This window comes from Solanum verrucosum, unplaced genomic scaffold (assembly GCF_900185275.1).
Source record: "Solanum verrucosum unplaced genomic scaffold, falcon-dt-bn FXZP01000183.1, whole genome shotgun sequence".
Classification (NCBI taxonomy): Eukaryota; Viridiplantae; Streptophyta; class Magnoliopsida; order Solanales; family Solanaceae; genus Solanum; species Solanum verrucosum.
In genome coordinates this window covers 1,135,014-1,162,993 of record NW_026020430.1, presented here as the reverse complement: position 1 = coordinate 1,162,993, position 27,980 = coordinate 1,135,014, and the positions used below count along the sequence as shown (strand labels likewise).

The window sequence follows — 27,980 nt, the reverse complement described above, 5'->3', positions numbered from 1 at the left end:
ATTCTTATTTGGTCATATTTAATACTTTATTGTGAAAAAAATCAATTAGAAATATGATTTTTTTTTATAACAAAATCTTTTTTTATTTTTCTTAAATTCTGTATAAATAAATAATTCATATTGGTAAATATCTTCACCCACACTTCTCAATTACTTTTGACTTTCATCAATAACCCTATAATAGAAAAGACAACGAAAATGACACATTACTTTCTGCAACCCACCACGAAATTTCCGTACGCGCAAATCCCACGTAATACCGACTTTACAACCGCCATTTAACTACTAATAAAATATTCCAAATTGCCCATAAACTATATACGATAACACTTCTATATAAACTTCCTCCAATAACAATTTTAATCTTTACAAAAAAAATCATTTTCATATGTGAAGAGGGAGAAAAAAAAAGGCAGATTTTTCATATAGCATGTGCATGGAGACTACTATTTCTAACACGGAAAACAAGTCCGTTTTGTCAAAATTGAAGAACAAATTCTCATCGAAAAAGTCGATCGCAATCGACGATACTACTATTAGTCGTAATAATACTATAATTACGACTAGTAGTAGCGAAAATAACGATCAATTGGAGAGGGTATTTACGTACTTTGACGAGGACGGAGACGGAAAAGTGTCGCCAGCGGAGCTACGGAGGTGCGTGAAGGCGGTAGGCGGAGATTTAACGACGGAGGAGGCGGAGATGGCGGTGAGGCTATCGGATTCGGACGGGGATGGGATGTTAGGGTTAGAGGATTTTAGTAAATTGATGGAATTAGGAGAAAAGGATAATAAAGAGAGTGAGTTAAGAGGAGCATTTGAGATGTATGAAATGGAAGGAAGTGGCCAAATTACCCCTAAGAGTTTGAAGAGGATGTTGAGTAGACTTGGTGAGTCTAAATCTATTGATAATTGCAAAGCTATGATAAAAAAATTTGATCTTGATGGTGATGGAGTTCTTAGCTTTGATGAGTTCAAAGTTATGATGAATAGTTCTTAAAATAGAGAGTTTTTAAATTTAGAGATCATGTGTGTGTGTATATATATATGATTCTTTGGTCTTTTCTTGGTTGAAGAGTTCCACGTCAGATGTAGTTTGGTTCAAATTTCATAACATGGTAATAAAGCAAGATTCGTTACAATTCTTGTTTGTCGATGTTAGGCCTTCTTATATTAATTTGCCAAGGTCAGATGTTAGCTTTGGGCGTACTGAACCTGAAGAGTCCACATCGAATGTTAAAGAGATGAGTGATCTCATTATCTTTGGACAATAATATTTTTTTCTTGAATTGCCTTTTGGGTTAAGAATAAGATTTATTTCTTTTAACATAATTCAAATAATGTTGATTGATATATTTTATGTATACACTGTGTTGTTATCAAGATTTGCCACACATTAATTATAATTACTTGGTTGTTATTGCTAATAATTTTATTTATGTGTTTGGCATTTTGTCAAAGTTCTTAGAAGAAAAATAACTTGCAGTTGAGTGCCAAGAAAGAAAAAGTAGTTCTATAAGTTGTATCCTCCAAATAAAATAAAATAATAGGCTATAAAATTAATTAGCTTTTGGTTAGAAAAATATTTATCTACCTATTTTTACATCAATTCAATAAAAACATAAGATGCATCTTCACATACATTGTTATTGCTACATAAGTCACGAGCATATTAATGAACCCCTAAGCTGATAGATGAAGGTTGATGACCTCAATTCCAAAGCGCAAACATCCTTTTAATATACGTCTCTATTTCTATAAAAAAAATTATAGGTTTTTTTTTACTATATATTTCTTTGAGTTTGGGGTTTCAATTTCTGATCATGTGTATTAGATATATTTAAGATCAAAAGAGATATTTTGCTGATTATCCCCTCTCGGTATAAAGTCTAATATTTTTAAGGAAAAATCTTTTTGGCCAGAATAATATTTTATCTATGTTATTTTATATTTTAAAATATTTTTACTCTTTTAACTTTAATATCTTTTAATTAAAAAATGGAAATAAGATTAGTTTATTTTAAAATAAAAAAAATATTATAGTAGTTTTTTTTAATTTTCTGACAAAATTCTGGCCAAATTTTCTGGCAATTTAGCACTTCCGTATTTTTAATTTCATGATGTTGAAATGTTACCACAGGTTAGTGCAAAATTGTGAGGATATAAAGAGAACAAATTTAGCTGACTTTCATGTAAAAAGTCATAACATTTATATTTGGCATATCTCAAAGTTTTTGACTTTGAATTCCTGGCTTTTGTAGTTGATTAAATTCTTTAGACTTTTGCTAGATACACGAGGGCGTCAAATTCACTGAACGATGAATGCAGCCTAATAAATAATCAGCATGGATTGTGATGAGATAATTGAGATCCTTTCGCCTTTAATAAAAAATTATGAGTTCCGGCACTACAAATAAAAAAGAAAATAAGAGAGAAATAGACCCTACAATATGTACATCAATTTAAATTTAATAAGACATCAATATAGAAAAATCAATAAATAATTTTTTTTTTAAAAAGCAAATAAGAAAGTTCTAGGAAGTTAAACAGATGCTAAAATTCTCTCCCTCTATTGGCAGAAGTAGGCGGGCGTCTCTGTAAACTTTGACTTTAGGGGAAAATCTTTTTAGAGTTATTTTATAAAGAGACAATTTGTTTTTTAGTACTACGGAGTATTATTTATAGAAAATTAAAAATTAAAATAATTTGTTATAATTATTGTTATATGGGAAGACATACTTTTACTTTTAATTAACAAATCTTTGAACTTTACATTTAGCAAATCCATTTCCATCCTAGTTTTATTTTGTCTGAATCTTTATCATTCATTCATAAATCCACAAAATTGGCAAACATTGTGGAAGCTCTTTGATAAGTAAGTAATTTACTGGACACAACATATATAAATCCCAAAATAATTTTATCTTAAAAAATTATCCTACCTTGAAAAGTGCTATCAAAGTATTCAATAGAACAAGTCTTAGATAAGGTATCTAAGATATATGGAAAAGTCCAGGGGTGCACTATGACTTTAGAGCCTTGAAATTAAAAGGGTAAATTTTATATATGACAAATAGATTTAAGCAAATAATGTTCCATAGCTATAGTTTATCTAATTACCATCCATGGCTACAATTATTTGCTATGGAATCTTGTGTTTGAATATCCAATTTATTTATTTAAAAAGTATACAAATCATCCACTTTTAATTAATGAATATATGAGCGCTAAATTCGATAACAGAAATAACAGTGAATCCCAGTATTTATGCTAACATATTTTTTTTTGCCTAAAATGACTTCTACTACAATAATAACACCATAATAATTAGATTCATCATATTGGAGAAGCTCCATTAAAAGGAAAAAATTATATGTTTTATTTTGTATACGTATAAAATATTATGCGTTTTATATCATGGATTTATCATAGAACGTATATGTTCCATATGTATATTAGAATTATATGTGTACGATAATATTTGAATATGTATATAGATGGTACAATTTGTATATAAATATAAAGGCTTAAGTTATCGCCGTCCCCTTAAAGTTGTCCGCATAATTCAATTAAAAACCTTATCTAAGGCTTGTTCCAATTGAACACCTTCATTAGTTAAAATATATACCTATTGAACATTTTCTGACAATCAACTAAAAATAGAGAGTGAGGGCATCTCCAACCCTGTTCTCTATTTCACTCTTCAAATATAAAGTTCTCTATTTTTTCAGACAATCAACTCCAATCAAATTCTCTATTTTACTCTCTAAAAAAGAATCTTTTTATCTCTTCAATATTATATTATTATTTCTATTTCATTCTTATTTTCTTATTTCATAATATAAATCCCTTCTTTCTTTTTTTCGAAATAATCACTTTTATATAATTTTCATGTAGTATAAATTTTGTTTTGTCAAATTCTCTTTTTAATATAAAATTATATTTTATTCTAAATTTCTAAATAACATAAATTAGAAGCAAATATTACATACAATTAATGAACAATTCAAATAAAAGTGAAATCATTAATGAAATATAATTATACAAGCATTACATAAATACCTAACTTTCAAGATTATTACGTTGCTCACAATAAATGCTCTATTAACACATTATGAAGTTCAAAATGAGCATTTTTATCCGTAATTTTTTTTATGTCTAGCGAAAAATTGTTCAATAGAAGATTTTCATCTACCACCATTTTTGTCGTTGCAATTGGAGCCTCTACGACATCTTGAATTGGTGCATTAAGATTACGTCCACCCTCGATTATCATGTAGTGCAATATAATACATGTAGTCATTATATCATGTAGCACTTTTTTTTTCCAAAAGCGTGATTGTCCTACGATAATTGCAAAACGTGATTGCAAACCTCCGAATGTATGTTCAACATCTTTTCGGCTCAATTCTTGTTTCATCGTGTAATATTTCTTCTTTTGAGAACGTGGATTACAAATAGTTTGAACAATTGTAGACCATTTAAAATTGTGCATTATTTATAGTGAAAATTAATAATAAAATCAAATTATATTAAATTGACATCAAAGATTAAAAAAAGAAATATTATTAATTCGGAATGAAAGTAATATATATTAAATAATATATATTTTTAAAAAAATTATATTACATTTAAGAAGAATTACAAATATTAGAGATTTAATTCATAGCTTTATATGAAAAATAATATGCTAATTACAAAATAATAATATAATAATGAAAACGTAAAATAAAGAGTGCGAATAGTAGTTCTTCAAATTTGGAGAACTAGTATTCAACTCTCTCTATATATGGAGAATAATGAGTGAAATGGAGGGTGGTTGGAGAGCCTATTGTCACGCCCGCCACATCACATTGAAATTTTGTGTCCGAATAGGGGCGGAAGGGTCTAGAGTTGTGGAGAGGTTTCCGGAAGACTCTAGAACCCTTTAGATTATTCAAGAAGGCTAGAGAATTCTAGGGAATTAGAAGGCAATGGAAGATCCTAGATAGTTTCCAAGAAAGCCTTAGAATTCTCTAGAATGTGTAGACATTTCTAGAAGAGGGACTAGATATTTCTTGGAAAGCTTTAGAATTTCCTAGAATTAGTAGAAGATTCTAGGGAGGGACCAAAGTGTAAATAGTTTAGGAACTTGTAAAGTAAATATTAATTATATTTTAGTCCCTAGGAGATAGTATAAATAGAGGTGCCCCTCATTTGCAAGGCACCATCCAAGAAAGCAACCAAGCATTCAAGCAACTTGTAAAGCATTCTCCAAGCAATATAAAACCTTCTTCCAAAATTCTCTAAGTCTTTCCTTTCATTCTCTTAGCGATCTTAGTCGTAAAGGCTTACTTGAGCTTACAAGATCGTGAAAGATTCGTGAGTAAGTTGTCAAGTACCGCACGGAACATTTGTGAGAACTCTAAGCCCGTGACACTATTCTCTATTTTACTCTCCAAATATAGAGAATGGAGAGTAAAATAGAGTGGGATTGGAGATGGTCTGAGTGACATACACTCGCGGGTGATTATGCACAATAACCAATAAAAAAAGACATGTGGCATTGACCCATAATAACAATTAAAAAATTAAATTAGAAAGAAAAATAAAATAAAACTACTTTTTTAGCCAAAAAAAAAAAGGAAAAGAAAAAGAACCTTTCTTCCCATTTCTTCTTTGCCACAACACTCACCCAACCACATCGCCTCCATACACATAGAGTTGCAGTCGGCTAAAACCACAAACACTCCGATTATCATCGTAACTCCACTTTATCTCTCTCAATTCACAGAAAGATTTGTTTCCCACCCATACACCTACCCCCTCCTTTATTCTAAAACCCATCAGCATTGTTGTGCCATTTCTCCAAATCTCACCTTTTTTTTTTCAAACGCCAATTCAGATTCGTATATTTCTTTAATTCTTCTACGTTGTGAGTTCTTTAGGGTTTGAATTCTTTAACAATTTTAAGAAAATAATTTCAGATTCGTATTAGTCTTGCCGGAAAAAATGGTGTTTCACCGGAATTATTTTTGACACAATTTGATTATTATTGTTTTGATGAAATTCTCTTCTACAACTCCAAGATAATGACGATGATATTGAGAATGGCGGAATAATGCTAGAAAGAAAGAATTAAGGAGTATATGGGGAAGGGGTGTGGCGGGGGACGGTGGCTTAGAAATTTGACTGGTAAGAATTCTAGGTAATATGAAATTGAGAAGTCCAATTGGAGGAAGACGACTGCCATGAATTTAACTAGTAGATTCAGTTTCTCTTTTAAACAAAAAATGAAGGAAAAAACATGGAACCAAAACAAAGTGTAAAAGATCTTCTAAATTGACTGAAGAAGATGAGTGCTCGGAAGAGACGAGTGTTAAAGGGGTATGGGTGAGGTTGTTTTTCTTTTTTAAATTAAGAGATTATTGTTGAACTAAATTATTATTAATTTTACTTATTTAGTTAATGTATCCAGGTTTCAAAACATTACAAAATTAACTTTAAAAAAAAATTAAAAAAAATATTGGGATTTATTCACACGCTCAAGGACAGTGAATTACACTTATCTTGCCACATAAACATTTTATGTTTAATGGGTATATGTTTTGAACAATTTAAGTGTTCAATTGATACAAGTCCTAGTTAAGGTGTCTAAGTGAATTATGCGGACAACTTTAAGGGGCCGCCTATGAATTAAGCCTAATATAAATTGTATATGTATATGAAGATGAATATGTATATACATATAATGAACACATGATTTATATATACAAATATATAAAACACTTCAATATAAACTATAAATATATGTATGAATATGTGTATATGTAAAAGAATATGTGATTTACATGTACAAATATATAAATATGCTTCAACACAGTTATGTATATACTATATACAGTAATCAGTCACAATTATGTATATGTACAAATAATAACAAAAAAAATATACAAATTATCAATTCCGATAAGAACTTTTATTCCTTAAATATACAAACTGGGTACATTGGTTCTTAACCTTAGAATCGATTAGAAAAGCAATTGAATCATCAACGATAAGAGACCGATTAGGTGCACTCCTCATCTGCAATGCATGAGTAATAAACCCCAACGACAAAATTCTTTTTCAAAAGAATTTATGGACAAGAACAACAAAAACAGTTACAAGAGTAGAAACAACGGCATCAAAAGTGGGAATAGCAGCTCCGATAGAATCACATTGTCCAGATGAAAGCCCAAATAGTATACAAACGAAAAAATGAAAAAACAAAAAGATTGAGAAAAGATTTAGGTAGTTACCTGTAAAATTGAAAAATTGTTTAGGAGCGAGATGGGGAATTTCAGATTTCAAAATGGAACTATAAGAGTGTTTTTAAGAGAGAAGCAGAATGTGAAGAGGAGAGATAAAATTTAGTTTATATAAAATCATATATAAGGCATATAAAGATTTTCTTTGTTGGGTATACAATGAAACGTGGATCTCATAATTAATGGCAAAAAAATCAAAATTGTAACCACTCTGAGTAATTAAATTAAACTATACCCTCTTTAACTATGCCAACTCATGTAATTTTCCCAAATTAAAATGCATTAATCCCATCAATGTCATTACTATTGCAGTTGCAGTCTCATATTGCATGAAATAACCAACATTCACACTCTCCCAACAGAATTTTCGAAACTTTCTTACTCGTTACAATGCTGAAGGCAATGTCTCCAAATCTCTACCCAAAAAAAAGAACAAAGTTTGCAGATAGCCTTAGCTTGTACTCACTCTTGTCCCAGATGCAAACCAAGGAGATTAAAGAAGGCCATAAACGAAGTAAAATACTATATATGATGTATTACATTCGCTTGTTCAATATTTTGCACATTTACACTAGCAGTGAACAGAGGAGTTAGTAATAGTTCACAGACGAGATTGATCAGTAGGATATGGGGATGCTGCATCTGAACCACACTTCACATCCATATCAGAAACAGGTGCTCCCGGAACAAGAATCAGACCTGTACAGACTCAACATGATTTAGCAAACGAGTGGCGCTGCTGCTACTGACTTTATATGCTTGGGCCTTGGCGACAAGTGCAATGATTATTAGTGGAATTTAATCTTCATTTCTGCTGTGTTACTAGTCGCATATTCTCAAAGGCTTCTCACGCCAGTGGCGATTCTGCAACATCAAAGGAAATTATTTATAAGTCATTTTGCTCATCTTAAACGAAAGTCAGCGCAATATCAGCTTTCACAAAAATAAATAAATGTTCCACTCAATTAAGTAGCCACTACTAGCAGTAAGGTCCCTCGCATATTAAGAATTTCAAGTTCAGTGGAACTGGGGCTTATCGGAATTGGGCTCAGACATCCCTCAAAGAAAAGTATACGTTCCTTTCCTGCCAAATAATAAATAAACCGCTACAACGAGTAGAAAAGAAATTTTAGTAGATACAGTAGCCTAATCAAGTCAACCTATGTCATTAGTCCGAGACTCTTCTTGGTATCAATCTTAGAGATCAAGCACTGAATTGTAATGCCCACATGTCAGAACCGGATACACAAATTACCTGATGTGTTGCATGCGTCCTTTTAAAAGCACCGTCAGAATGCTCCAATCCAAGATACTGCTCCCGAGCACGAGAGACATTCCCCCTTTGCTGCAGAGGAACAAGAAGATGTAAAACAATCTAACATTTAATCACACAAAGATGATGTGTGATGAGGACATGAGACTAGATCATGAATTTAGCACCACTCCTTTTTGCATTTTTCTTTTTCAGATTTGAGGAGTCATTTTAATACCTGGAAACGACTCAACAAGATGTCCAAGTCCTCAAGGTACTCAGGCCAATCAAACGTGACGATTGCAAATTTCCACTGGAAAATTGTAAACAAAAGAAGTAACTACCTAATATAGGATCTAAATGAGAAAGGAATTCTTGTAACTACCCATTGAAACCCTCATTCATGGGAATGAAAACATCAAGTTGCACATTACCTTAGCAAAATCTTCATCGGGGACCTGCAATTTCTTCTGTATACGCAGCTTAAGTTCAGCTAATGTCTCCTTCTCGCGGATAATCAAGAGAAAAGGTTCCCCAAAATTTTTAATTTTCTGTTAGAGACAAGAATATAGTGATACATAAGACACATTTCTGAATTTCAAGTGACTGCAGAAAAGTTGTCTCCTAATTTTTCTCTCTCCTAACTTAAACTCTCCCTCCATCTCTTCTTCTTTCTTTCCTCCTCCCACCCCTAGGGTGAAGGGAAAACCAATCAGATAGTGGGGGGCACGAGTGCAGAAGAATCTTACCATTTGGTTTTGTGCTGCCTCCTTATTAAAGTGGTATACATGAACCAAACGATCATGTGGGCCAATATTTTTCTCTTCTTCAGGTATCTGCAAGAAAGAAGGATCCACATTGATGAACTGCTGCACTACAAAACAACTTTAAATGTCACAGTCATATCTAATGCTGAATGTCAGGTTTGGGAAATTATTCCTTGTTACTTCTGAAAAACTTCCGTGTCATGAATTCTGATGTAACAGTTCCATGCCTATCATAGGGTTCAATGGAAAGACGGGGCAATTTTCATGTCAGTGGAAACTTATATCAGAAACATCAAAACAAAGATCAGTAATACCACTTTTCTTTCGATAAAGCATCACCTTAATATTAATGACTTAACCACCATCAGTTTATCAAACTTCTAATTCTAGTACAGCTCTCAGTTATGCAAGATTCTGTTATGATTCCATTTTTTCTTGTTTTCCTTATACATCACTTTCCTTGTTTTCCGTCATATTCCTATTTTCGTTCTTTTTTACTTTTTGGAGGATGCAGGTTTATCCATGAGATTCTTAATCTTCTCCGTAAAAAAGAACTAAACTCTGTCTTCTAGTTGTATATAAGCATCTTAACTACTTTCCTTGATTCTATCATTTGGACCCCCCCGCACCCTCAAAAGAGAAGAATGGGTTCAGTGAAAGGGAGAAAGAGAAGGAGAACCTCTTCGGCCCGTAGCGTCCAGTACCGATCATTTATGTTTTCTATCTTCTCTGTAGTTGGCAATATCTGCACAAAAGCAATCATAAGGAACAAGAGGAAAGATAATGCAAAGAAAGACAGTTCTCTCCAGAAGGAAATGAATAGAAAAACCACCATTTCAGGAACCTGTAAACTAAATGTGCAGATGAAGCAAACTTTAACAGCTCCTATTAGGATACTGTGTTACTATCACGTGGAAATTGCCAGAACCAGTAAATCAAGGAACAAAGATTAGAAGGTTAACTTTGAGGCAATAATCAATAAGAATAGAAAGTAATACCTTGTAAATCTTATGGCAGAATACCTCTAGTAATCTTAGCTCTGCATCTGGATGCGACAACTCAACCTGTTTCACAACACATCAGAGTAGCAATTAAGATAAACTAATGCTAGAGAAGCGTCAGCAAAGAAGAAATCTTATGCTATGTTAAGCTGGGGAAGAAAGAGGAAGGATATGAGGAGGGCGCGTAAAGAGGAGAGGCAAGTCTACCCATTGTTTCATTAGGAAGAAAAGAAGAAGTTTAAATGGAGGGCTTGTGACCCTCCACATAGCCCTTTTACAACCTTCGAATATTCATAAGAATGAAGAAGTTAAATGGCTTTACTTCCCTACAAATTGTATTTAGCATCAGGAGAGAGGAAAATTATTCAAAAGAAAAACAAATCAACCAGCTAAACATATTTCCCTTCTCAACTTTGAACCAATGGCATTAAATATCTGCTACAAAACCAAATAAATGTAGCGAAAGGGTCGGGCTGTTCAGTAATTAGAAGAAAATTTGTTCAACTTAGCTTAACCAAAATGCTACCAGGCCAGTATATTACCTTTGTCTTTAGATTTTTCATTACATCATCCACAGTACTTTGTTTTGGTAGACTGATCATGTGAATGACCACCTAAATAGTAAAGAAGCAAGAATTGAAAATTAATATCTTATAAAAATGAAAAAGAAAGAAGGAAGAAAACAATAAGAATCCGTTTTGCATACTCACTTCATCTTTGGTAGCGCGATGAAAAGCTACTTTAAAGGGTTTCAAACCTTGAAATTCTGGCAAAGGAATGTCCAGTACTTCATAGTACAATATATCAGAAATCTGTGAAAGATTAATTAGAGATAATAAGACTTTCAGGAACTCATGCTTAGCATTATCCAATGAATTTAGCACTCACCTTATTGTAGTGGACCAGCATATTTACAAGGTAGTCTAAACCTCGGTATTTTATTGGTTGAGGTTTAGGTTGCTGAGACAAGCAGTCATGGGATGTGAGCCTAATTTTGGAGGGATCATCCAACTCGAGTTGTTGAGCAATTCTTCCCACAACTTCATCATATGTATTGATTCTAGACCTAGCATTTACAAGAAAACGTTTGAAATAGTACGAATGCTCAAATTTGGTCAATGGCATAGAGAAACAAAACAATAGAAGGGAAAAAGAGAAGTGCATATCTGAGGTTTTTGAACATACAGCTCTAAACAGAAACCCTGCTCCTTGGGTTTATCTAAAGATCGGAAGTGAACGACCTGAAAAACATAGTAGTATCAGAAATCTGATGACTGCCAAAAGAACAACAAAGTCACGTACATACTTCAAAACACTGTTGGAAAACAAGTTGATTTAAGCAGATCTTGCCTTACTGTTTATTGCTTTGAAATTAAAATCACTAAGTATCACACTAGGTGTTCTCATTTCTTTTTCTTCACATTCTTTTCCAGATTTGGTAACTAAAATCAAAGCTAGAAGGCCCAAATGTTAAGGCCTCGGTTCTAATATTTCAGACAATGAGTCAATACAAAGCTAGAACAATTGTCATCTTATCAGAATTTTAAAGATCTTCAGCTACTACCAATGTATGGAGGGAGTCAGCAACCCCCCCCCCCCCATTAACTGTATGCAAGTAATCCAAGGAACTTATCAACAACCCAGTATGTAGTGCAACAAAAATCGGGATTTAGATTTCAGCTAGTTTTCCCCCCAGTAAAAGTCTTCAGTACATGCAAGTAATTTGAGAAGCAATCCACAATGGTATCATCAAGTAATTTGAGAAGCAAGTTGGGATTGAGGTATATGAATCCTCGCTGACCATAATTGTTACTGACCATATTTAGACATAAAATACCTGGCGATTGTGAACGTACTCCAGGAATGAAGGAACATCAGGATAACGAAATTGTTGTCGACTTTCAGCCGTTAGAGATTTTTGGAAGCATACTATATCACCATCCTCAAGCTGCACAGAAAAAGGACAAAGGATCACTCATAAGAAGTGTACATTGGCATGACTATACCCATAATGGTGTGGTCAGGGCATACCTCGTTTGATCGAAAAGTGGAGTTCTTGTCAATGTTTTCACACATGACACTTGGTTCGAACTTTATTTCCTGGACACAGAAAAACGATTGTGGGTTTTTTACTACAATTGTTATAATCCTAATTCTTTAGATATTTCCATGCGATATTACAGAATGACAATGCAAAACTGCCACTTAAATATATCAATGAACTAGTAAAAGAGGCCAAAAAAAAATCTATTCATGGCTTCTAGATTTGCAATCTGCACTTGAAGGTTGCATAATTATGGGAAGAAATCAGCTGCACAAGGTAAAACTAGAAATAAATAAGATATCCAAAATCATAAAGGGCCGCTGTTGCTGTTTTGACTAGGACCTCATCAGGATCTTCAGATCCTATATAATTTAACTATCAATATTTTAACACATAAATTACTGTCAAAGACACTGTAGTACTTTTTATATATAACCTTTCATAATGGGAATCGCCGGCGAAACTTGCCAGGAAATATCACCCAAAAAAAGAAGATATTTTGAGGTTAGAACTGTCTTTAAAAGGAGACATGGTACCATAAGAACAGTCACCGAAAAGAGAAATGAGAAGAAGCCAAAAAACTTTGGACGGGGCAAGAAACCTGGAAGAAGCTGCTTAAATCTCTACTGCAATCACAGAGGTTCAAATACCATATGAGAAAAGAAGAAGAGACAAATAGATTCTATTGAATAATGGATGTTCAGTACAAACTAACACCTTCTCACTGGTGTTAAACACAATAGATATCATATTCTCCAATGTGAGAAAATATACAACTTAAGAACCAAACTCTAACACAGCAATATAGCAAGATCATCCTTCTTGTTTTTATTTTTTGTATTTTGGATAGAACGATACTTGTAAGTTTAATGGATCTTAACATAATCAATTTCGACTTGGTACAATAACTTCAAATTTGAGATCACAATGAATTTCTAAATGCTTCTAGCTTCACAGGAATTCTTCATTTTCTCAAGAACTGTGGAGGTTTATTTATAGTCCCAACGGTCTAGAATCCCTAAATTTAAATTTGCATAACTCTTGAAAATAATGGCATGTCTAACTTCGTCACATATTCACCAATACAAGAGAGAAAGAGAGAGGAGCATAAAAGTAATCAAGACAAGAAAAGCACCATCGCGGGAATCTTTCTGAAGGGGTAGAATATACTTTTATACAAACGAGGACTAGTCTCTATGATGTCTTAGAGTTAGTATAATAACTGGGTGTCATTAGCAGAACTCATATTTTGGTGTCATTTCTACTTTCTGCATACCACTTTGGGAGTTTTTCCTCTAGATCAAAACACTTATTACAATATCAAGAAAAACAAAAACAAAAGCTAAAATAAAAGTTATTTGATCAGCAGACAGCATAACATTTTTTCATAGTGTTATGCACATGAACTGGACCCAAGGAGTAACGGCAATGGAACCAAACATTTTTAACATACTGCCAACATAAGGAGGCCGAATGGAAACAAGCTACAAAAGCAGAGCACTTTAGATCTTGTCAACTGCAAGTTCTGGAATAGTCAGTGATTTGCACCTTAACACACCTCAACAAAGCTTCTTGCTTCGCAATTGGTACAGAGTGATCAAGGAGTGTACAGTATATCTAAGATGTTCTAGGAACAGACCTCATAAAGCTCAATCTCTTGATCTGGGGCATAGCCAGCCATTGCATTTAGTTTGCTCAAGATTTCCATGGGATTACTGATTCCCTTCGCAAAGAGCCTTCCAACATACCTGTGTACATGAAAGAGAAAGACATCATAGATTGCCAAAACAACTGTCATGTAAATGCAAAAAATGAAGAAGATAATTTCTGATACCGCATATCTTCTTTCTCAGGATCATAAAGCTTGAAAAAAAGCAGAATATCATCTTTGGCCTTTTCCGGTGGAGAGAGGAGCATTAGTTCCTAGACATTATGCATAAATTATATGAATTCTGGTCATAAAGAAAAGATCTTAAAATAAGCACCACCACAGCACACTGGTAATGAATATTTACCGGTCCCAACTCTACTTCCAGAAACAATTTTAGCTCTGCATTGTGAAACTTATTGAACACTTTCCTCAGTTGTCCAACCTACATTCAGGTAAAAACTTGTCAAAATAACCAAACAAGCAAATGATTTTCATGGCATGAGCTTTTAAAACTGTCAGTTAGTGGGGTTTATTAGTAAGTTAGTGTATCAGTTCTCATCCTCTAATTTGGAGTCACCCGTAACATGTACATCTCATCCTTACTAATTTGGAGTCACCCATAACGTGTACATCTCATCCTTACAAGCTCTAGCATCTTCGCATGCTATAAATAATTATAGACTACCGTTGAATACTCTTGGGGCAACGGATAGGTAGGTGTTACCTAGAGGATATGGGTTACCTTAAATTATTGACCCTACAGTTGTGGGATGGGGATATACATCTAATTTTCTGAAAATCCCTTCATGCGGGAGCTTCAAGTACTGGGGTACATCCTCTTTATACTATAGCACCACTACCACTAAATCCAACTGTCAAAATAAATTCTATGAATAGAAATATTTACAGTTTGAGCTTCTTCAAGACGGGTCAATGGCCGATCAGGACGATACGTGTGATTCTGACGCTTGGCCCAGAGCCAATAACGTTGAAATTGCACTGGTACACGAAACTCTTTTTTGATATCCTCCTGCATAAAGCTATATAATTAGTCAACATAATAAAAAAGTATGTCAGGACATTGCAGCTAATGCATCTGAAAAGATTAATGTTACAATTATCACGAAACAAGTCCCCAATATGGCTTAAGTAACACGGACTTATAATATACAACAAATAATATGGCTCAAGTAACATAGACTTATAATATACAGCAAATAATCTGGATCAAGTAACGTGGACTTATAATATACAACAAATAATATGGCTCAAGTAACATGAACTTATAATATACAACAAATAATATGGCTCAAGTAACATGGACTTATAATATTCAACAACAACAAAACCTCAACCCTAAATGGGGTGGGCTATATGAATCCTAACTAACTATATTTCTCCATCCAAACTTATCTCAGACTAAACATATTATCAAATAAAATGAAATAAAAGTAAAAAAATTACTAGAAATTCTCTATATTTGTTATATATTTAAGTGTCGAATTCAGGAATGAATCAGAAATGGGTATATGAAACTTTTTCGCAGCTTTTTAGTCCTAAAGAATCTATGCGAAGTATCTATACACATGTAATATTTGTTCAGCAAGGGTAAACCTAGGTATTAAAACAGGAGGATTCGAAATGGAAAGTGGCACCCTGGGTGTTGTGAGAGAAGGATGCATACTAAAGTGAAAGGTAGGTTCTACAGAACAGTTACAAAACCGGCAATGTTATATGGTAGTGACTGTTGGGCCACTGAAGTCCAACAAATGCACAAGATAAGTGTTGCAGCGATGCAGATGTGCGGTAATACAAGATTAGATAAGACTAAAAATATCATATTTGTCAGAAGGTGCAAGTAGCATGCATTGAGAAAAAAATGGAAAAGGTTGTTTGAGATGGTTTGGTTATATCTTGCATCAACCTACAAATGCACGTGTAAAACTATAGTGAGTGAAGGTGTTAAAAAGGGACAAGGTAGACTACACAATTTCATGGAATCAATGCAGGCATAGCAAAAATTAAGGCACAATGGAAAGGAAAAGATTCAAATAGGTGATATCTACTACTTGAGAATAGACTCTAGTCTTGTTAGTATGCTGGTTTTCAACAAAAGAAACAATATTACCAGATTGTCTGGTTGAGCAACGGCTTTGTACAGCAAGGAAGGGGGTGCATATAGCAGGAGTGAATGAACATCAAATTATTAGCTGGATTATACTGACGCATCTAAGAATCTTATGCCCAAGGTCAAATAGTTTTACCACGTCAATGCAGACACATTAATCTAAAGAAGTATACATCTGAGCATCTTCATCTACTTCATAGGATATACTACCAATTTTAGCAGTAATAAACTGTATCTCATTTAGTGTTACTGAACTTATCTCAGTGCATTTTACTAGAGCTTACAGCATGTAGACATGCAAATAAATCCTCAGTCTAAAAGCATTTTGAGATTAAAAGATAGCTGGTTACCTTGAAAGCACTAAAAAGTGTCTCTCTTTGAATGCGGAAACTCTTAACTTTCTCATGATCCACTAGATCAAAATATATATCCTTTCCAATCTGCCGTTGCATATCTTCATCGCGAGCAACCTAGTCATGTCATGTAATAATTAAAAGGTTACTCGGGCAACAGGAGTTTGTCCTAATCATTGTGAATGGTGGTATATTAATAAAAGACCTTTATAATTGTGTAAAGGTTTGCCTCTGATTCTTCCTTCTTTTTCTGCTCTTCATCCTCTTGATCTCTTTTAAACCTTGCCTTGAAGATGTCCATAAGTATAGTCAGATCAACATGTGAAATAGGTGCAATGATAAAGAGACAGCTCATGCTGCTGGTGCTGTATCTTACCCTCAGGTGTTCACCTATGTCCTTCTGATCAACATTACACATTATTTTCTCTTTATCACTTTCTCGTATATAGACCAGTAAGTAAGCATTTGAGTTCTGAGAAATTTGAAAGCCGTATTCAGAATTTGTCTGTGGCAACTGCTATCAATCCAGAAGGGACATCAAAATGAACTCAACAAATCTGATATCCTAGGAAAGATCAAGACCAATGAGTAAAACCAAGTCACAGATTACCTTCCCTTGACCACCATATTGCTCTTCTAATGCCCTTTTTGCATCTACTTTAGTCACTCTTTCATCATCAAATTTATACCTGGAAACATTCACGTTACTTGCCTAGGAAGCAGAATCATAGACTTGCAGAACGAACCAAAGCACAAAATAATAAAGCAGACAAATGAAAAATTGCTAGGTAACTGAAGTATAAGATGGCCAAATATGATGCAATGGAATATGAAACATGGTCAGTTAATTGAAGTGTAAGACAACCAAATATGATGCAACGAAATACTCATTGTCCGATTGTATACTAAAAGATTAAAGGAGGACCCACGTGGAAGTTGAAGTAGATTAACCAACTAGCAACTTCTGATTATGACTCTGACCTCTGTAAGCAATAAGCCTCGACGATCACATCATATACACAGGAAAAACACATAATAAGGGGGCATTTCAATGTACCGAAACTGGAAATAACTCTCTGAATTCATTTAAGGCAATATAGACTAATAGAAGGAGAAATTTCTTTGAACAGTAATAAGGCCAAAAGAGCTATAAAATAATCCATTTCATACTGCCATTAAGATCAGACAAATGTTTCATCCTAATATTTCAGCATATTAATCATGCAAAATAGAAAAGATAAGTTGTTATTACCTACTTAAAAAAATGGAGAAGTTAAGCCATCTTGTGTGGAAAGTGGAAAAATTAATATTATAACTATGTCCTTCTTGAGACATTCATAAAGCTAGTTCTCTAGATATGTGAAAGAGCAGCAGCAAGGTGATTACAGTAAAAGGTAAGAACATAGATATTGTCAGTGGTAAATACAACCACAGAGATGAAAACAGATAGACAGATGGAGATACACAAGCGTTGTGAACACAAAAGGCAACCAACATATTTACAAAGAAACAGACGTTGAAGTATTCCAAACAAACAAACAACAACATACCCAGTGAAATCCCACTAGGACGTTGAAGTATTCCATTCTAACTAAATACAAACGACTTCATTTGATCTGTAATACAGACACCAAATAGACTCCTTACAAAATGTACCGTCCTAGTTTTAACAGATCCAATTATAGGATGGACGTTTGTCTGACTGAGGGTGAAACACTTCCTACTGTATACAGTGAAGAATGTTATAGCCTTTTAGGAAGTGGGTAAGGATGTTTTACATGTTCAGATCTGGAAAGCCTAAGCCCCATGGAATATGTAGTTACTTCTCTTTTTGAAATAAACTAGTTTGGTCTCTCAACATTATGATAAACAGGAAAAACTGTCAATCACTTTCAGCCATAAGGATGCCCAACATGTTAGGACAACTCATCCTACAGGCTAAAGCTTAGGATGCTTCGGGAAGAAGCATTTTGATTTCCCAAGTTCACAAGACACTGGAGGCAAGGAGAAAATTCATGCAATACACAAAAAATAAACAGAAAACAGTAACATGGTATGAGACCAATAACAGTTGTTCTGTATGATGAAAACAATGGAACAACCTGAAGAAGTACGATGGATGGCTTTTTGAAAAGAGACTTCCAATAACATAGTTTTGTATAATGTCAATAAATGCTCTAACTCCAACTCCAAAGCAGGCAAAAGCAATTTATAATCAAAAAGACTATAGTTATTACGAATCAGAAGAGGAAGAATTCAGTTGTGTAATACTTCAAGATTTCAAAAAAAAACAATGATAATTCACGTATGAAGAGACAAACTTGTGCGTAAAATGTTTACCACTGGTTTGAAAGAGTTGGCCGTATGAAAGCATAATAGTGTCCACCTGTCACACTACCCCCATGGACTAATACACTGCCAAGAAGGAGGTTGAAAAATGAACAGATGAGCTACATTGTCCAAAAAAAAATGAACAGCCGAGCAAAAGTCTTTGATGTGAATTCCACAACCTTAAGTACATGAAATAACAATATTCCAGTTGACTATCTTAGGTAGGCTTCCTGCACACAGAAGTCTATTATGATATACTTGGTCAAGCATACACTCATCCAAGAACCACCTATTCATCACAAATAGTGTATCCAATTGTTGTAGCATCACGATTCGAAATGTACCAGTCTCTATGCTCACATGCTTATGACTTCCAGTGAATCAGACTTTCAATGGAAATTTGAGTTTCTAAAATCTATCATATGAGGGAAGATATAGTGTCTTCATCATTGCCACTAATTGTCATTCTTGTTACATCTCAAGATCCTTTTAGCTCACATTCTTCTTCATCATCATATGACCTATGCATGATTTGCAAGGGATTTATGTACTAGCTTTCTGTTTTCTTCTTCCTCCATCCTCAGATTGCAGTGGGCTGAAGCGGAAGAATCACTACATTATGCGCTTAAAACTATGCAAGGATCAGTTTCTAAATCATCAAGGCAGGTTCTGTTTCACTCAGCAAGTTTGTTAAATTTGTTATTTAGAAAAATGCTGATATGTGAAAGCTCATTATGAATTGAACTGCCACCAGGCAAATTTTCTTGTTTCCATTGTTCCCATTCATTTACTACCTGAGCTATTACTTATTTTTCAGGGTTGGCTAAATATCTGGCCCATTTCATTAAAACAATTGACCCCTTTTCCTATTGTAAGGTAAATAATTTTATTGATGTTGGTGGGTGATTTAGAGGGGGAAAATGCAATTATAGTTTAACACAAAAATGGAAAGTTGATTTTGAAAAAAATCAATAAATCATAATTAAAACTTCAAAGCATATGATACCTGTGAAGTGTGTAAAGGTTTCTGACAGTTCTATCAGCCTCGGAAGACAAGTATTTACCATTCTCTCTGTCCAGATCAAGTTGCAAAGGGAACTCATATCGGTCATTTATCTACATTGCATCACCAATAAATAATTGAATCAATCAAACCATACCAAAAAAAATCAAGATGACTTTTTTACATAAGTAATCTATATTTATTACTTTAAAAGCATGAAGGTCCTTAGAAATGTCATTTACTATTTTTATCAAATTATTATTTAATTGTCTTTACAATATTGACTCAAGACTTTTGAACTGTGAAAAATTAAAGAGTCTTAAAATATATGGTAAGACGAAAATATATGACAAGAGTATTAGGAAAATTATCATAGCCTAAAATATATAGGAAGAAAAATTATAAAATGTCTCCAAAAATATATGGGAAGGAAAATTAATGTTGGTAGGTTTTCTTTTTCCTTATGGGAAGGAGAATTAACTTTTTAGAATTTCAAAAACAAAACTATTTAAAATAAAAGATAGTTGGGCACTTCTATATATAAAATAAGAAAAAGTTTGCTCGAAGGCAGCCTGCATCTTTGTCTTTACAATATTGACTCAAGACTTTTGAACTGTGAAAAATTAAAGAGTCTTAAAATATATGGTAAGAGGAAAATATATGACAAGAGTATTAGGAAAATTATCATAGCCTAAAATATATAGGAAGAAAAATTAGAAAATGTCTCCAAAAATATATGGGAAGGAAAATTAATGTTGGTAGGTTTTCTTTTTCCTTATGGGAAGGAGAATTAACTTTTTAGAATTTCAAAAACAAAACTATTTAAAATAAAAGATAGTTGGGCACTTCTATATATAAAATAAGAAAAAGTTTGCTCGAAGGCAGCCTGCATCTTTGGTTCTCTCCCTCAACTGGGTCAGGTTTATACTGCTTCCTGCAACCTGCACACCGTTCATTCTCACTAATTTATTCTATCATCATTCAAAACTTGAAGTTCTTTAATTTCTAGTACTGTTCTTATTTGCTCATTTTCAGTGAATTATTATTTTGATTAGTGAATCTTATTTGATTTTCTTTTTTTTTTAGACTGGTATAGCTTATTTGATTTTCTTGTGTTTGTGTTCAATAAAAAGTTAAAAAACTCACTTCAATGATTTTTTTCCAACCCCGTTGTTAGGTAATTTTGGCTCAATGTTTTCTTGGAACAATGTTGATGGAAGAGGCAAAAGTTTTGTCAGATTTCTTCCTAATTCTTGTCATGTATATATTTATATGTCATGTATACATAAAAAGTGTTCCTCGCATTTATTTCATGCTTACATTTATCATCATTCAAAAATTGGAGTTCTTTAATTTTTAGTATTGTTCTTATTTGCTTATTTTCAGTGAGACATAAATCTACCAATAATATTTAAAAGTACTATTTTTTTAATGCGTCAAACACGTGCAACACAAGTACACTAGACTAGTATATAGAGGAAAAGCAACAGACATCCAACAGCAGAAGAACACTTGACAGTCTACAACAACAACATACACAGTGAAATCCCGGTGTGGGAACACTTCACAGTCTAAAGTTTTAAAATCATGGAACAATAGCTGGCACTTGCTAGACTAAAAGAGTACTAACCTTTGAATCATTGCCTCGCATATTATCATATTCAAAGCGCTTTAAATGAAGCTGCAGGACGGGGGGGAAATCAATAAACAACGCACCCTTCTTTGCATCCTGAAACAACCATAATCCTCGGTATTAGATAAGGTTGATTTTGCAAAAGAGTGACCAAAATCCTCAACAGTGTAACCAAGCAGAGAAGCTGAAAAGAAATGAGAGACAAGGTAGGCAACAGAAAATTGAAGCTTAACTTCGCTGAAATTTTTCATCAAGTTGCTCAAAGATCATAGCAAAATACAAAACTCAATAACTCATGTGCTAACCTTACCTGCAAACCATATACCTCTGACTTATATTTGTTATCACCATCAAGATAATCAACTTCAACATATTTATCAAAAGAAGCATAAACATCAGAACAACCTTTGACAAGAAGCTGAATATCTGCCACACACAAATGTACAAAGCATCATAAGATACAATGATAAAATGGCTAAGAAAGAAAACAGCAGGAACTTGTTTGATCAACTGAAGATACCATTAAATGTCTCCTTGTGCGTAGATTTGTAGTCCACACTGATACACTCAATGTAGCTCATATTGTGCCCTTCAAATAACTGTTGTATGGTACCCTCCACAATGGTTCCCTAACACCGGCAGAAGAGCAGCTATCAATCAGTTACCAAAGCACAGAAGAATAACTTCATATGTGTTTAGAAGCCTGATTTTACCTTCATCTTTCCCTCAAGCTTTTCACATAGAAGTCTATTGAGTTCTTCCACATCATGCTGCTTGAAAACGTCAGAAGAGTCCCACCCAAATGACTTTGTCAACTCCCTTGTTGCTACACTGTCGTCACTGAATTGGAGCTTGTAGAATAAATTTTGCAAGGCCAGGGGCATATCATTCTCAGTTGTAGGCATGTGGTATACAGCCTGTGAACCCAGTGAACTCTTAATGCATCACAATGAGTCCTTTAATTGACCACATAAAAGAATGGAGCATAGTAGCTAACCTTCCTGAAGTAAGGAATATGGTAGAAAGTCTGGAGCAGAGAGTTCAAATAACATGTAGCTCCTTGATTCTTGAGTCCAACAAAATTAGTGACTTTTTTTGAGTTTATTGAGTCGTACGACATATACTCAGAATCTGATAGCACAGCAACCTCAGCTTCAATGGTGCACACATCACCAACAAGATAACCCTTATCACGATCGTATAGCTCAGCAAGTGACATAAAGAGTTCGAAACCCCATTCACTTGCCGTAGAACAGAATCTGTGTTGTGTCTCTGCAAAGCACAAGAAAAAAAAACTTTTATAGAGACCTACAAAAGAACAAATGCAATTATTCTATGTTCGAACTTTTATGGGAGCTAAAACAGCCTGAAGTATTCCCGTTACCTATTGGAAATTGCCAGAACTCCTAGTTACCGTGCTTTTGTCATATGATCTATTTTTAACAAAATACACGATCCTGATAAGCACTTCACACAAGATGAAACCAGTTCCCACAACCCAACTTCCAACCTCCTCCCAAAGAGAAGATGTATAAGAAAAATACAATGAGGCACTAGTGGGAACTAGACATCCTCAATCCCAAGCAACAATCCAGCCTTAGAAAAGGATTCCAACATTAGAAAGCTTTCTTCTAATATATCAAAGCATGAGAAAAATGAAAACCAAAAGACAGACAAACTCAGCAAATCTCAAAAATGGGGTGTGTGCACTGCACACCAGTCAAGGATAAAACAAGGGCCCAAATGAAACACATGCAAAAGTTGAACAAGCAACTGCTTGGCAACTCAACCTAGATCAGCCTACTTATTCTAACCCCCTGGTCGCTGACTGCTTTTTATTTTATTTTATTTTTACCTTGATTGATAGGTTGTTAATGTTCACGGGTTGTATATAATCCAGTAGAGCAGAATGTGCATAACCGACCACATCTAACTTCATACTAAGGCGTAACTGAGTGACTAATTGTCTTTTTATTTTTTAGGTACAATAATAAAAGGATTATTGACCATTCAGAAAACAGCAGAAATAGAGTTCCAGAAGAGAAGCAAGCATCCACAAGCAAAATTACAGGAATGTCAAGGAGTTAGGAGCTCACGTTTTCATTCAAGTTGGCAACTCAGGTTTGCAGGTTCTTTGATCAATCTTCTTACTTTTATTAAGAGATTTTTTTTTAATCGGTAAGAGTAACTTCATATATAATAAAACCAAGAAGAAGTTGTTGGATAATTTACAACCAAAAGTACACCATTAAAACATTTCTATGTGCTGATGAAGTCAATCATGGAACTAGGGGGAAAAGTATGTACATCTCCGAGTTTTTGATGAAGTAAGCATTTTCATTAACGGCATCAAGATTATGCAAACAGTACTATTACAAAAGATAGATGTACATCTTGCCAAGTTACACCAAAACCTAACCAAAATAATACATTTCATTCCAAACGCACCACCAGATTGCAGCTGGATAGTATTGTGGAGATCCTGTAATTGTAAATACGGTTATAGCACGCATGACATGTTGAATGTTAGTACCCTAGTGAACAAAGAAGGTAGAGCGTCGATTATATGGTGGTTGATGATGGAAGACGGAGTACACAGTTTGGATGTTCACGAGCCTTTCATGTGGGAGGAAAAAAGGTAGGTTCTCATCGTCAAAGAGTATGGTGAAAAGGCCAATAAAGGTTTTAAACAAGGATGACGACCGCATTCATTTTCCATTTGGGGAGAAGTTGAAAAATAAGATAAAAAGACAGGAGTGTCATTAGACAATGAAAGCAACAGGGAGGAATAGGTTGAATCAGCTTCCCAAACCACAAGGGTAAAGGAGGGAAAAGGGATTGCCTACCTTAAGAATGTGCCAAAAACCTTAAGGCTATTTCTCTATCTAAGTTGGAGAGCAAGGAGAAAATCCCTATTTTTGTTGTTGTCAATTGATAGGGAAGTAATCATGGCCAAAGGAGTTGAGCCACTGTTGGTGCCTCAATGAGGCACAAAATCAGAACAAGGGGAAGGGGAAGGCAGTTGATTGTAATAAGAAGGAGAGGGCTACTTGGAGCTCATCGAGTACGTTCGCAGCTTACATTTAGTTGGGACAACCTCCTTAAGACCGCTGATAATTGGAAGCAGATCTCCTCTGTTGGATGGAACAGGATAAAGGAGGGTTCCCACAGGAAGGTAGGGTGTTGATTGCATTCAAATATTAAGGTTCAGGAAAATGATCAGCATTAGCTATAGTTAAAGGAAATAGATCACTAAATTGGTGGGAAATAGACTTCTAAATTTCAGGGAACACTTGTATGTTTATTTCAAGGGGAAGAAAGATAGAGTTTTAGAGTAGCTAATTGGTATAGAACAAGAGTCAAGGAGGGAAAGTGATGATGGGAAAAAGGATAGGAGGATGGGAGGGAAAGGAAGTCAGTGAAACACAAAAAGGAATGGGTATGAGAAAAAAAGGGCGAGCAGGGAAAGGGCAAAGTGTCCACATTACATCTTGAAATACACTCACATAAAAAGCACATGATGTCTGTTCTCTATGACTAAATATAGCTATCCAACAGTCAGGTTATTAACAGAGAAAACAACCAGCAGCGCAGGCACAACAGAAAATAAACCCCAAATCTGGTCTTTAGAATTTCAACAGAGAATTTTGGTCTATCAACTGGAGAAGAGGAATTAAATTATGTAGCAATTACCTTTTCTGATTGAGTAATCATTCTGAGTTTGATTAACTACTGACAAACTGAAGTCGGCATATATAATCCACCCACTAGGTAAAGCAGCAGAATCAGCAGCAGCCAGATACATAGACAAGTATTCAGCATTCTTGCCCTTGGGGAAAATTAAAATCCGCCTGTCAAATAGTAGGGAAAAAAAACATCATGGGACCTAAGGTAATAGCTTTACTGTGTACAAAGAATATGAAAGGATACGAAAGAATATTACAATACCATTTATAGCCTCCAGCAATAAAATCGTCAGAGTAGAGCTTCTTTACATTCAACCTAGAGAAGTTCACTACCTTCCAAGTGAATGTTTGGGGATCCTCTGGTAGCTGATTATCCCCATCATTTCCTGTTACTACTGGTGCTAACAAGTCAACATGGAGAAACCGTCAGATCAAAAACTCAAAATCCAGTCGTACAGAACATAGACGTACATATCGAATAAGCCAATGTACAATCAACTAAGATTTGGTTTAATTTGAAAATTATCAGTCAACTTGCATAACATGGATTCCTATACCTCAAGCTTATTTTTTAACCAAATAACATATCAGACACAAGTATACAAAATGAGTCACGATATGTTTGTTTGTTTTATTTCTTATCCTTTAATTCTTTAACTACTTTCTACTTTTGTGTAACCAGACATTCAAGAGTGCCAATGTAGCATGAATGAGTATCCCCTTTGAACAACCTATCAACTATATAAACATGGGAAATGTTCTATCGATCCTATAGTCCCCATTCTTGAAATAGTATAAACACAAACACGCTGCTTCTTTTTCCTCCTCACAGGCATTCAAAATGTGTATCCCCTTTGAACAACCTATCAACTGTATAAACATGGGAAATGTTCTACTAATCCTGTAATCCCCACTCTTGAAATAGAAAACACAAACACGTTGCTTCTTTTTCTTCCTTGCATGCAGTCAAGAGTGTCAGTGTAGCATGAATGTGTATCCCTTCTGAACAACCTATCAACTGTATAAACATGGAAAATGTTCTATTTATTCTATAGTCCCCATACTTTGAAATAGTAAAATACAATCACATTGCTTCTTATTCTTCCGCACAGACATTCAAGAACCTTTGAACAATACATCAACTGTATAAACATGGGAAATGTTCAACTTATTGTATAGTCCCCATTCTTTGAAATAGTAAAACACAAACACATTACTTCTTATTCATTTGCCCTAAGTTGATACAAAAAAAAAATAAGAACAAATAACCCAGAAAACGTTAATTCTTAAGTACCATCGCTGCGCTGATATCCTTCACCACGTGGAGGCAGCAATGGCATCATCTCCATATCTCCTGGCTACTCAAACATAAACACAAAGAGCAAAGAAATCTCAAAAACTAAGCCAAAATTCATCACTATACAAAACCCTAAAATCCAAAAAGAGTTGCAACGATTGTAAGCCAATCAATGTATACTGTGTTCATTAATGAAGAACACGAAGACGATACGTAGACTTACATTCTTAGATGTTGAAGCCATAATGGTGATCGATGAAGAAATTCCAGTGAATTCAACTTGTTTCGGAAGAAAATGGAAGTGAAAATTGAGGAATCAGCTTGAAAAACGAGAAGTGAAAGTAAGCGGGAAAATGGAAAAATCACCAGAGCTGAATGAACGAAATAAAAGAAGTTTCTCGAATGAATGAGGGTAGTTTAGTCCCTTTAAATACCGAGTCCAAGATTTTTCACGTGATTATAACTGCCTAAACTGTATTCAGTTTTTGTGTTATATAAATCCTACTGAAAAACTTCACTTTATAAATGTATATTTGTTATAGAGTCCAAAACTCCCCTCTATAACCTATGGTTAGTTTTAAGATATTTTGATTATTATAGTGATTGACAGTTTTATTAATTGTAATAATATTTACTTGACTACATATGATTATTAAATTGACATATACTTGACATTTAAATTATATTATCTCACTTTTCATCTTTTAATTTTATGGATATAGGAACTTAAAAGAAGAGAACTATTTTAATGATGAAATATATATTTATAGACCTGTTAATGATAATTTTAGAGATTTTATTTCTACAAAAAGATGGTGAATTATTGTATTGTATTACTGAGAAGGAAAACAATTGTTGTAAAAGGGTAATATTATAAAAAGTGTACTATAAATAAAGATGATTGTTATTGTTATAGGTAAAATTCATTTTAAAAGAGGTAAATATAATGTATAACATAAAAAACAATTATAGAAAAACTTAATTATTATGATGAAGTATTGTTATGAAACTTACAAGGATGTTGTTATAAAGAGGTTTAATTGTACCGATCTTATTCAATAAGTAAATTTTGTGTTTCATTAATTGAGTTTGATAATTTTGCTTTACAAATCTCATTCAATAATTATGTCTTATAATCTCATTCAATAGTCATATTTTATACATCTCCACTTGTTCACTATAAGCTGAACAAATTACATAATATAGACAGTGATTATAATATCAAAAATCATGAGAGAAAGTGAAAGCTACAAGGATAAATCTACACAGAAGCTTGTGAAATAGTTCTCTAAGGGTCGTTTGGTGTGAAAGATAACATCAAATAGTTTCGAGATTAAATTACAGAGTCACTTAATTTGTTGTTTGATTGGCAAGTCCGGGATAACTTATTCCGGATTAATAATTAGTACCACGATGAGTTATCCTTCCCCTTGGGTGGTATAGTAATCTTGTGATAACGTATCTCGGATAAAATAGGTAAATGACAAACATGTCCCTTTAAATCTTTTATATACCTCACTTTTCACATTCATGTATATTTACATT

General features: G+C 33.9%; 3 protein-coding genes across 3 annotated transcripts in view; 2 read left to right on the top strand and 1 right to left on the bottom strand.

Moving 5' to 3' along the window:
- The window catches only part of LOC125807478 (structural maintenance of chromosomes protein 3), a 142,860-nt gene that overhangs the window by 58,553 nt on the left and 56,327 nt on the right, over positions 1 to 27,980 (top strand). The window lies entirely within an intron of this gene.
- Positions 420 to 1,142, top strand: LOC125807466 (putative calcium-binding protein CML19). The gene has a single exon (XM_049487188.1). It carries the CDS (start codon positions 431 to 433, stop codon positions 998 to 1,000), a length of 570 nt encoding a protein of 189 aa, XP_049343145.1. The 5' UTR covers positions 420 to 430; the 3' UTR covers positions 1,001 to 1,142.
- LOC125807663 (ubiquitin C-terminal hydrolase 13-like) lies at positions 7,891 to 26,820 on the bottom strand. Its single transcript, XM_049487398.1, has 32 exons — positions 26,659 to 26,820; positions 26,433 to 26,496; positions 25,401 to 25,539; positions 25,146 to 25,303; positions 22,450 to 22,724; positions 22,166 to 22,369; positions 21,973 to 22,081; positions 21,763 to 21,878; positions 21,450 to 21,548; positions 19,823 to 19,932; positions 18,826 to 18,900; positions 17,096 to 17,174; positions 16,862 to 16,999; positions 16,691 to 16,771; positions 16,483 to 16,602; positions 14,912 to 15,034; positions 14,369 to 14,446; positions 14,188 to 14,276; positions 13,993 to 14,101; positions 12,341 to 12,409; positions 12,147 to 12,257; positions 11,495 to 11,550; positions 11,198 to 11,375; positions 11,020 to 11,121; positions 10,852 to 10,923; positions 10,307 to 10,372; positions 9,988 to 10,053; positions 9,291 to 9,377; positions 8,976 to 9,092; positions 8,780 to 8,854; positions 8,502 to 8,634; positions 7,891 to 7,988 (listed from the first exon to the last, which is right to left on the bottom strand). The coding sequence occupies exons 1-32, from the start codon at positions 26,677 to 26,679 to the stop codon at positions 7,891 to 7,893; spliced, it is 3,417 nt and encodes a 1,138-aa protein (XP_049343355.1). The 5' UTR covers positions 26,680 to 26,820.

Coding starts and splice junctions, on each gene's coding strand:
- LOC125807466 (XM_049487188.1), top strand. CDS start 431: ATGTGCATGGAGACTACTATTTCTAACACGGAAAACAAGTCCGTTTTG.
- LOC125807663 (XM_049487398.1), bottom strand. CDS start 26,679: ATGGCTTCAACATCTAAGAAT. Junction 16,772..16,861: donor ACATAGGTGAACACCTGAGG/GTAAGATACAGC, acceptor GACATCTTCAAG/GCAAGGTTTAAAAGAGATCA. Junction 8,635..8,779: donor TCTTGTTGAGTCGTTTCCAG/GTATTAAAATGA, acceptor GTTCCTCTGCAG/CAAAGGGGGAATGTCTCTCG.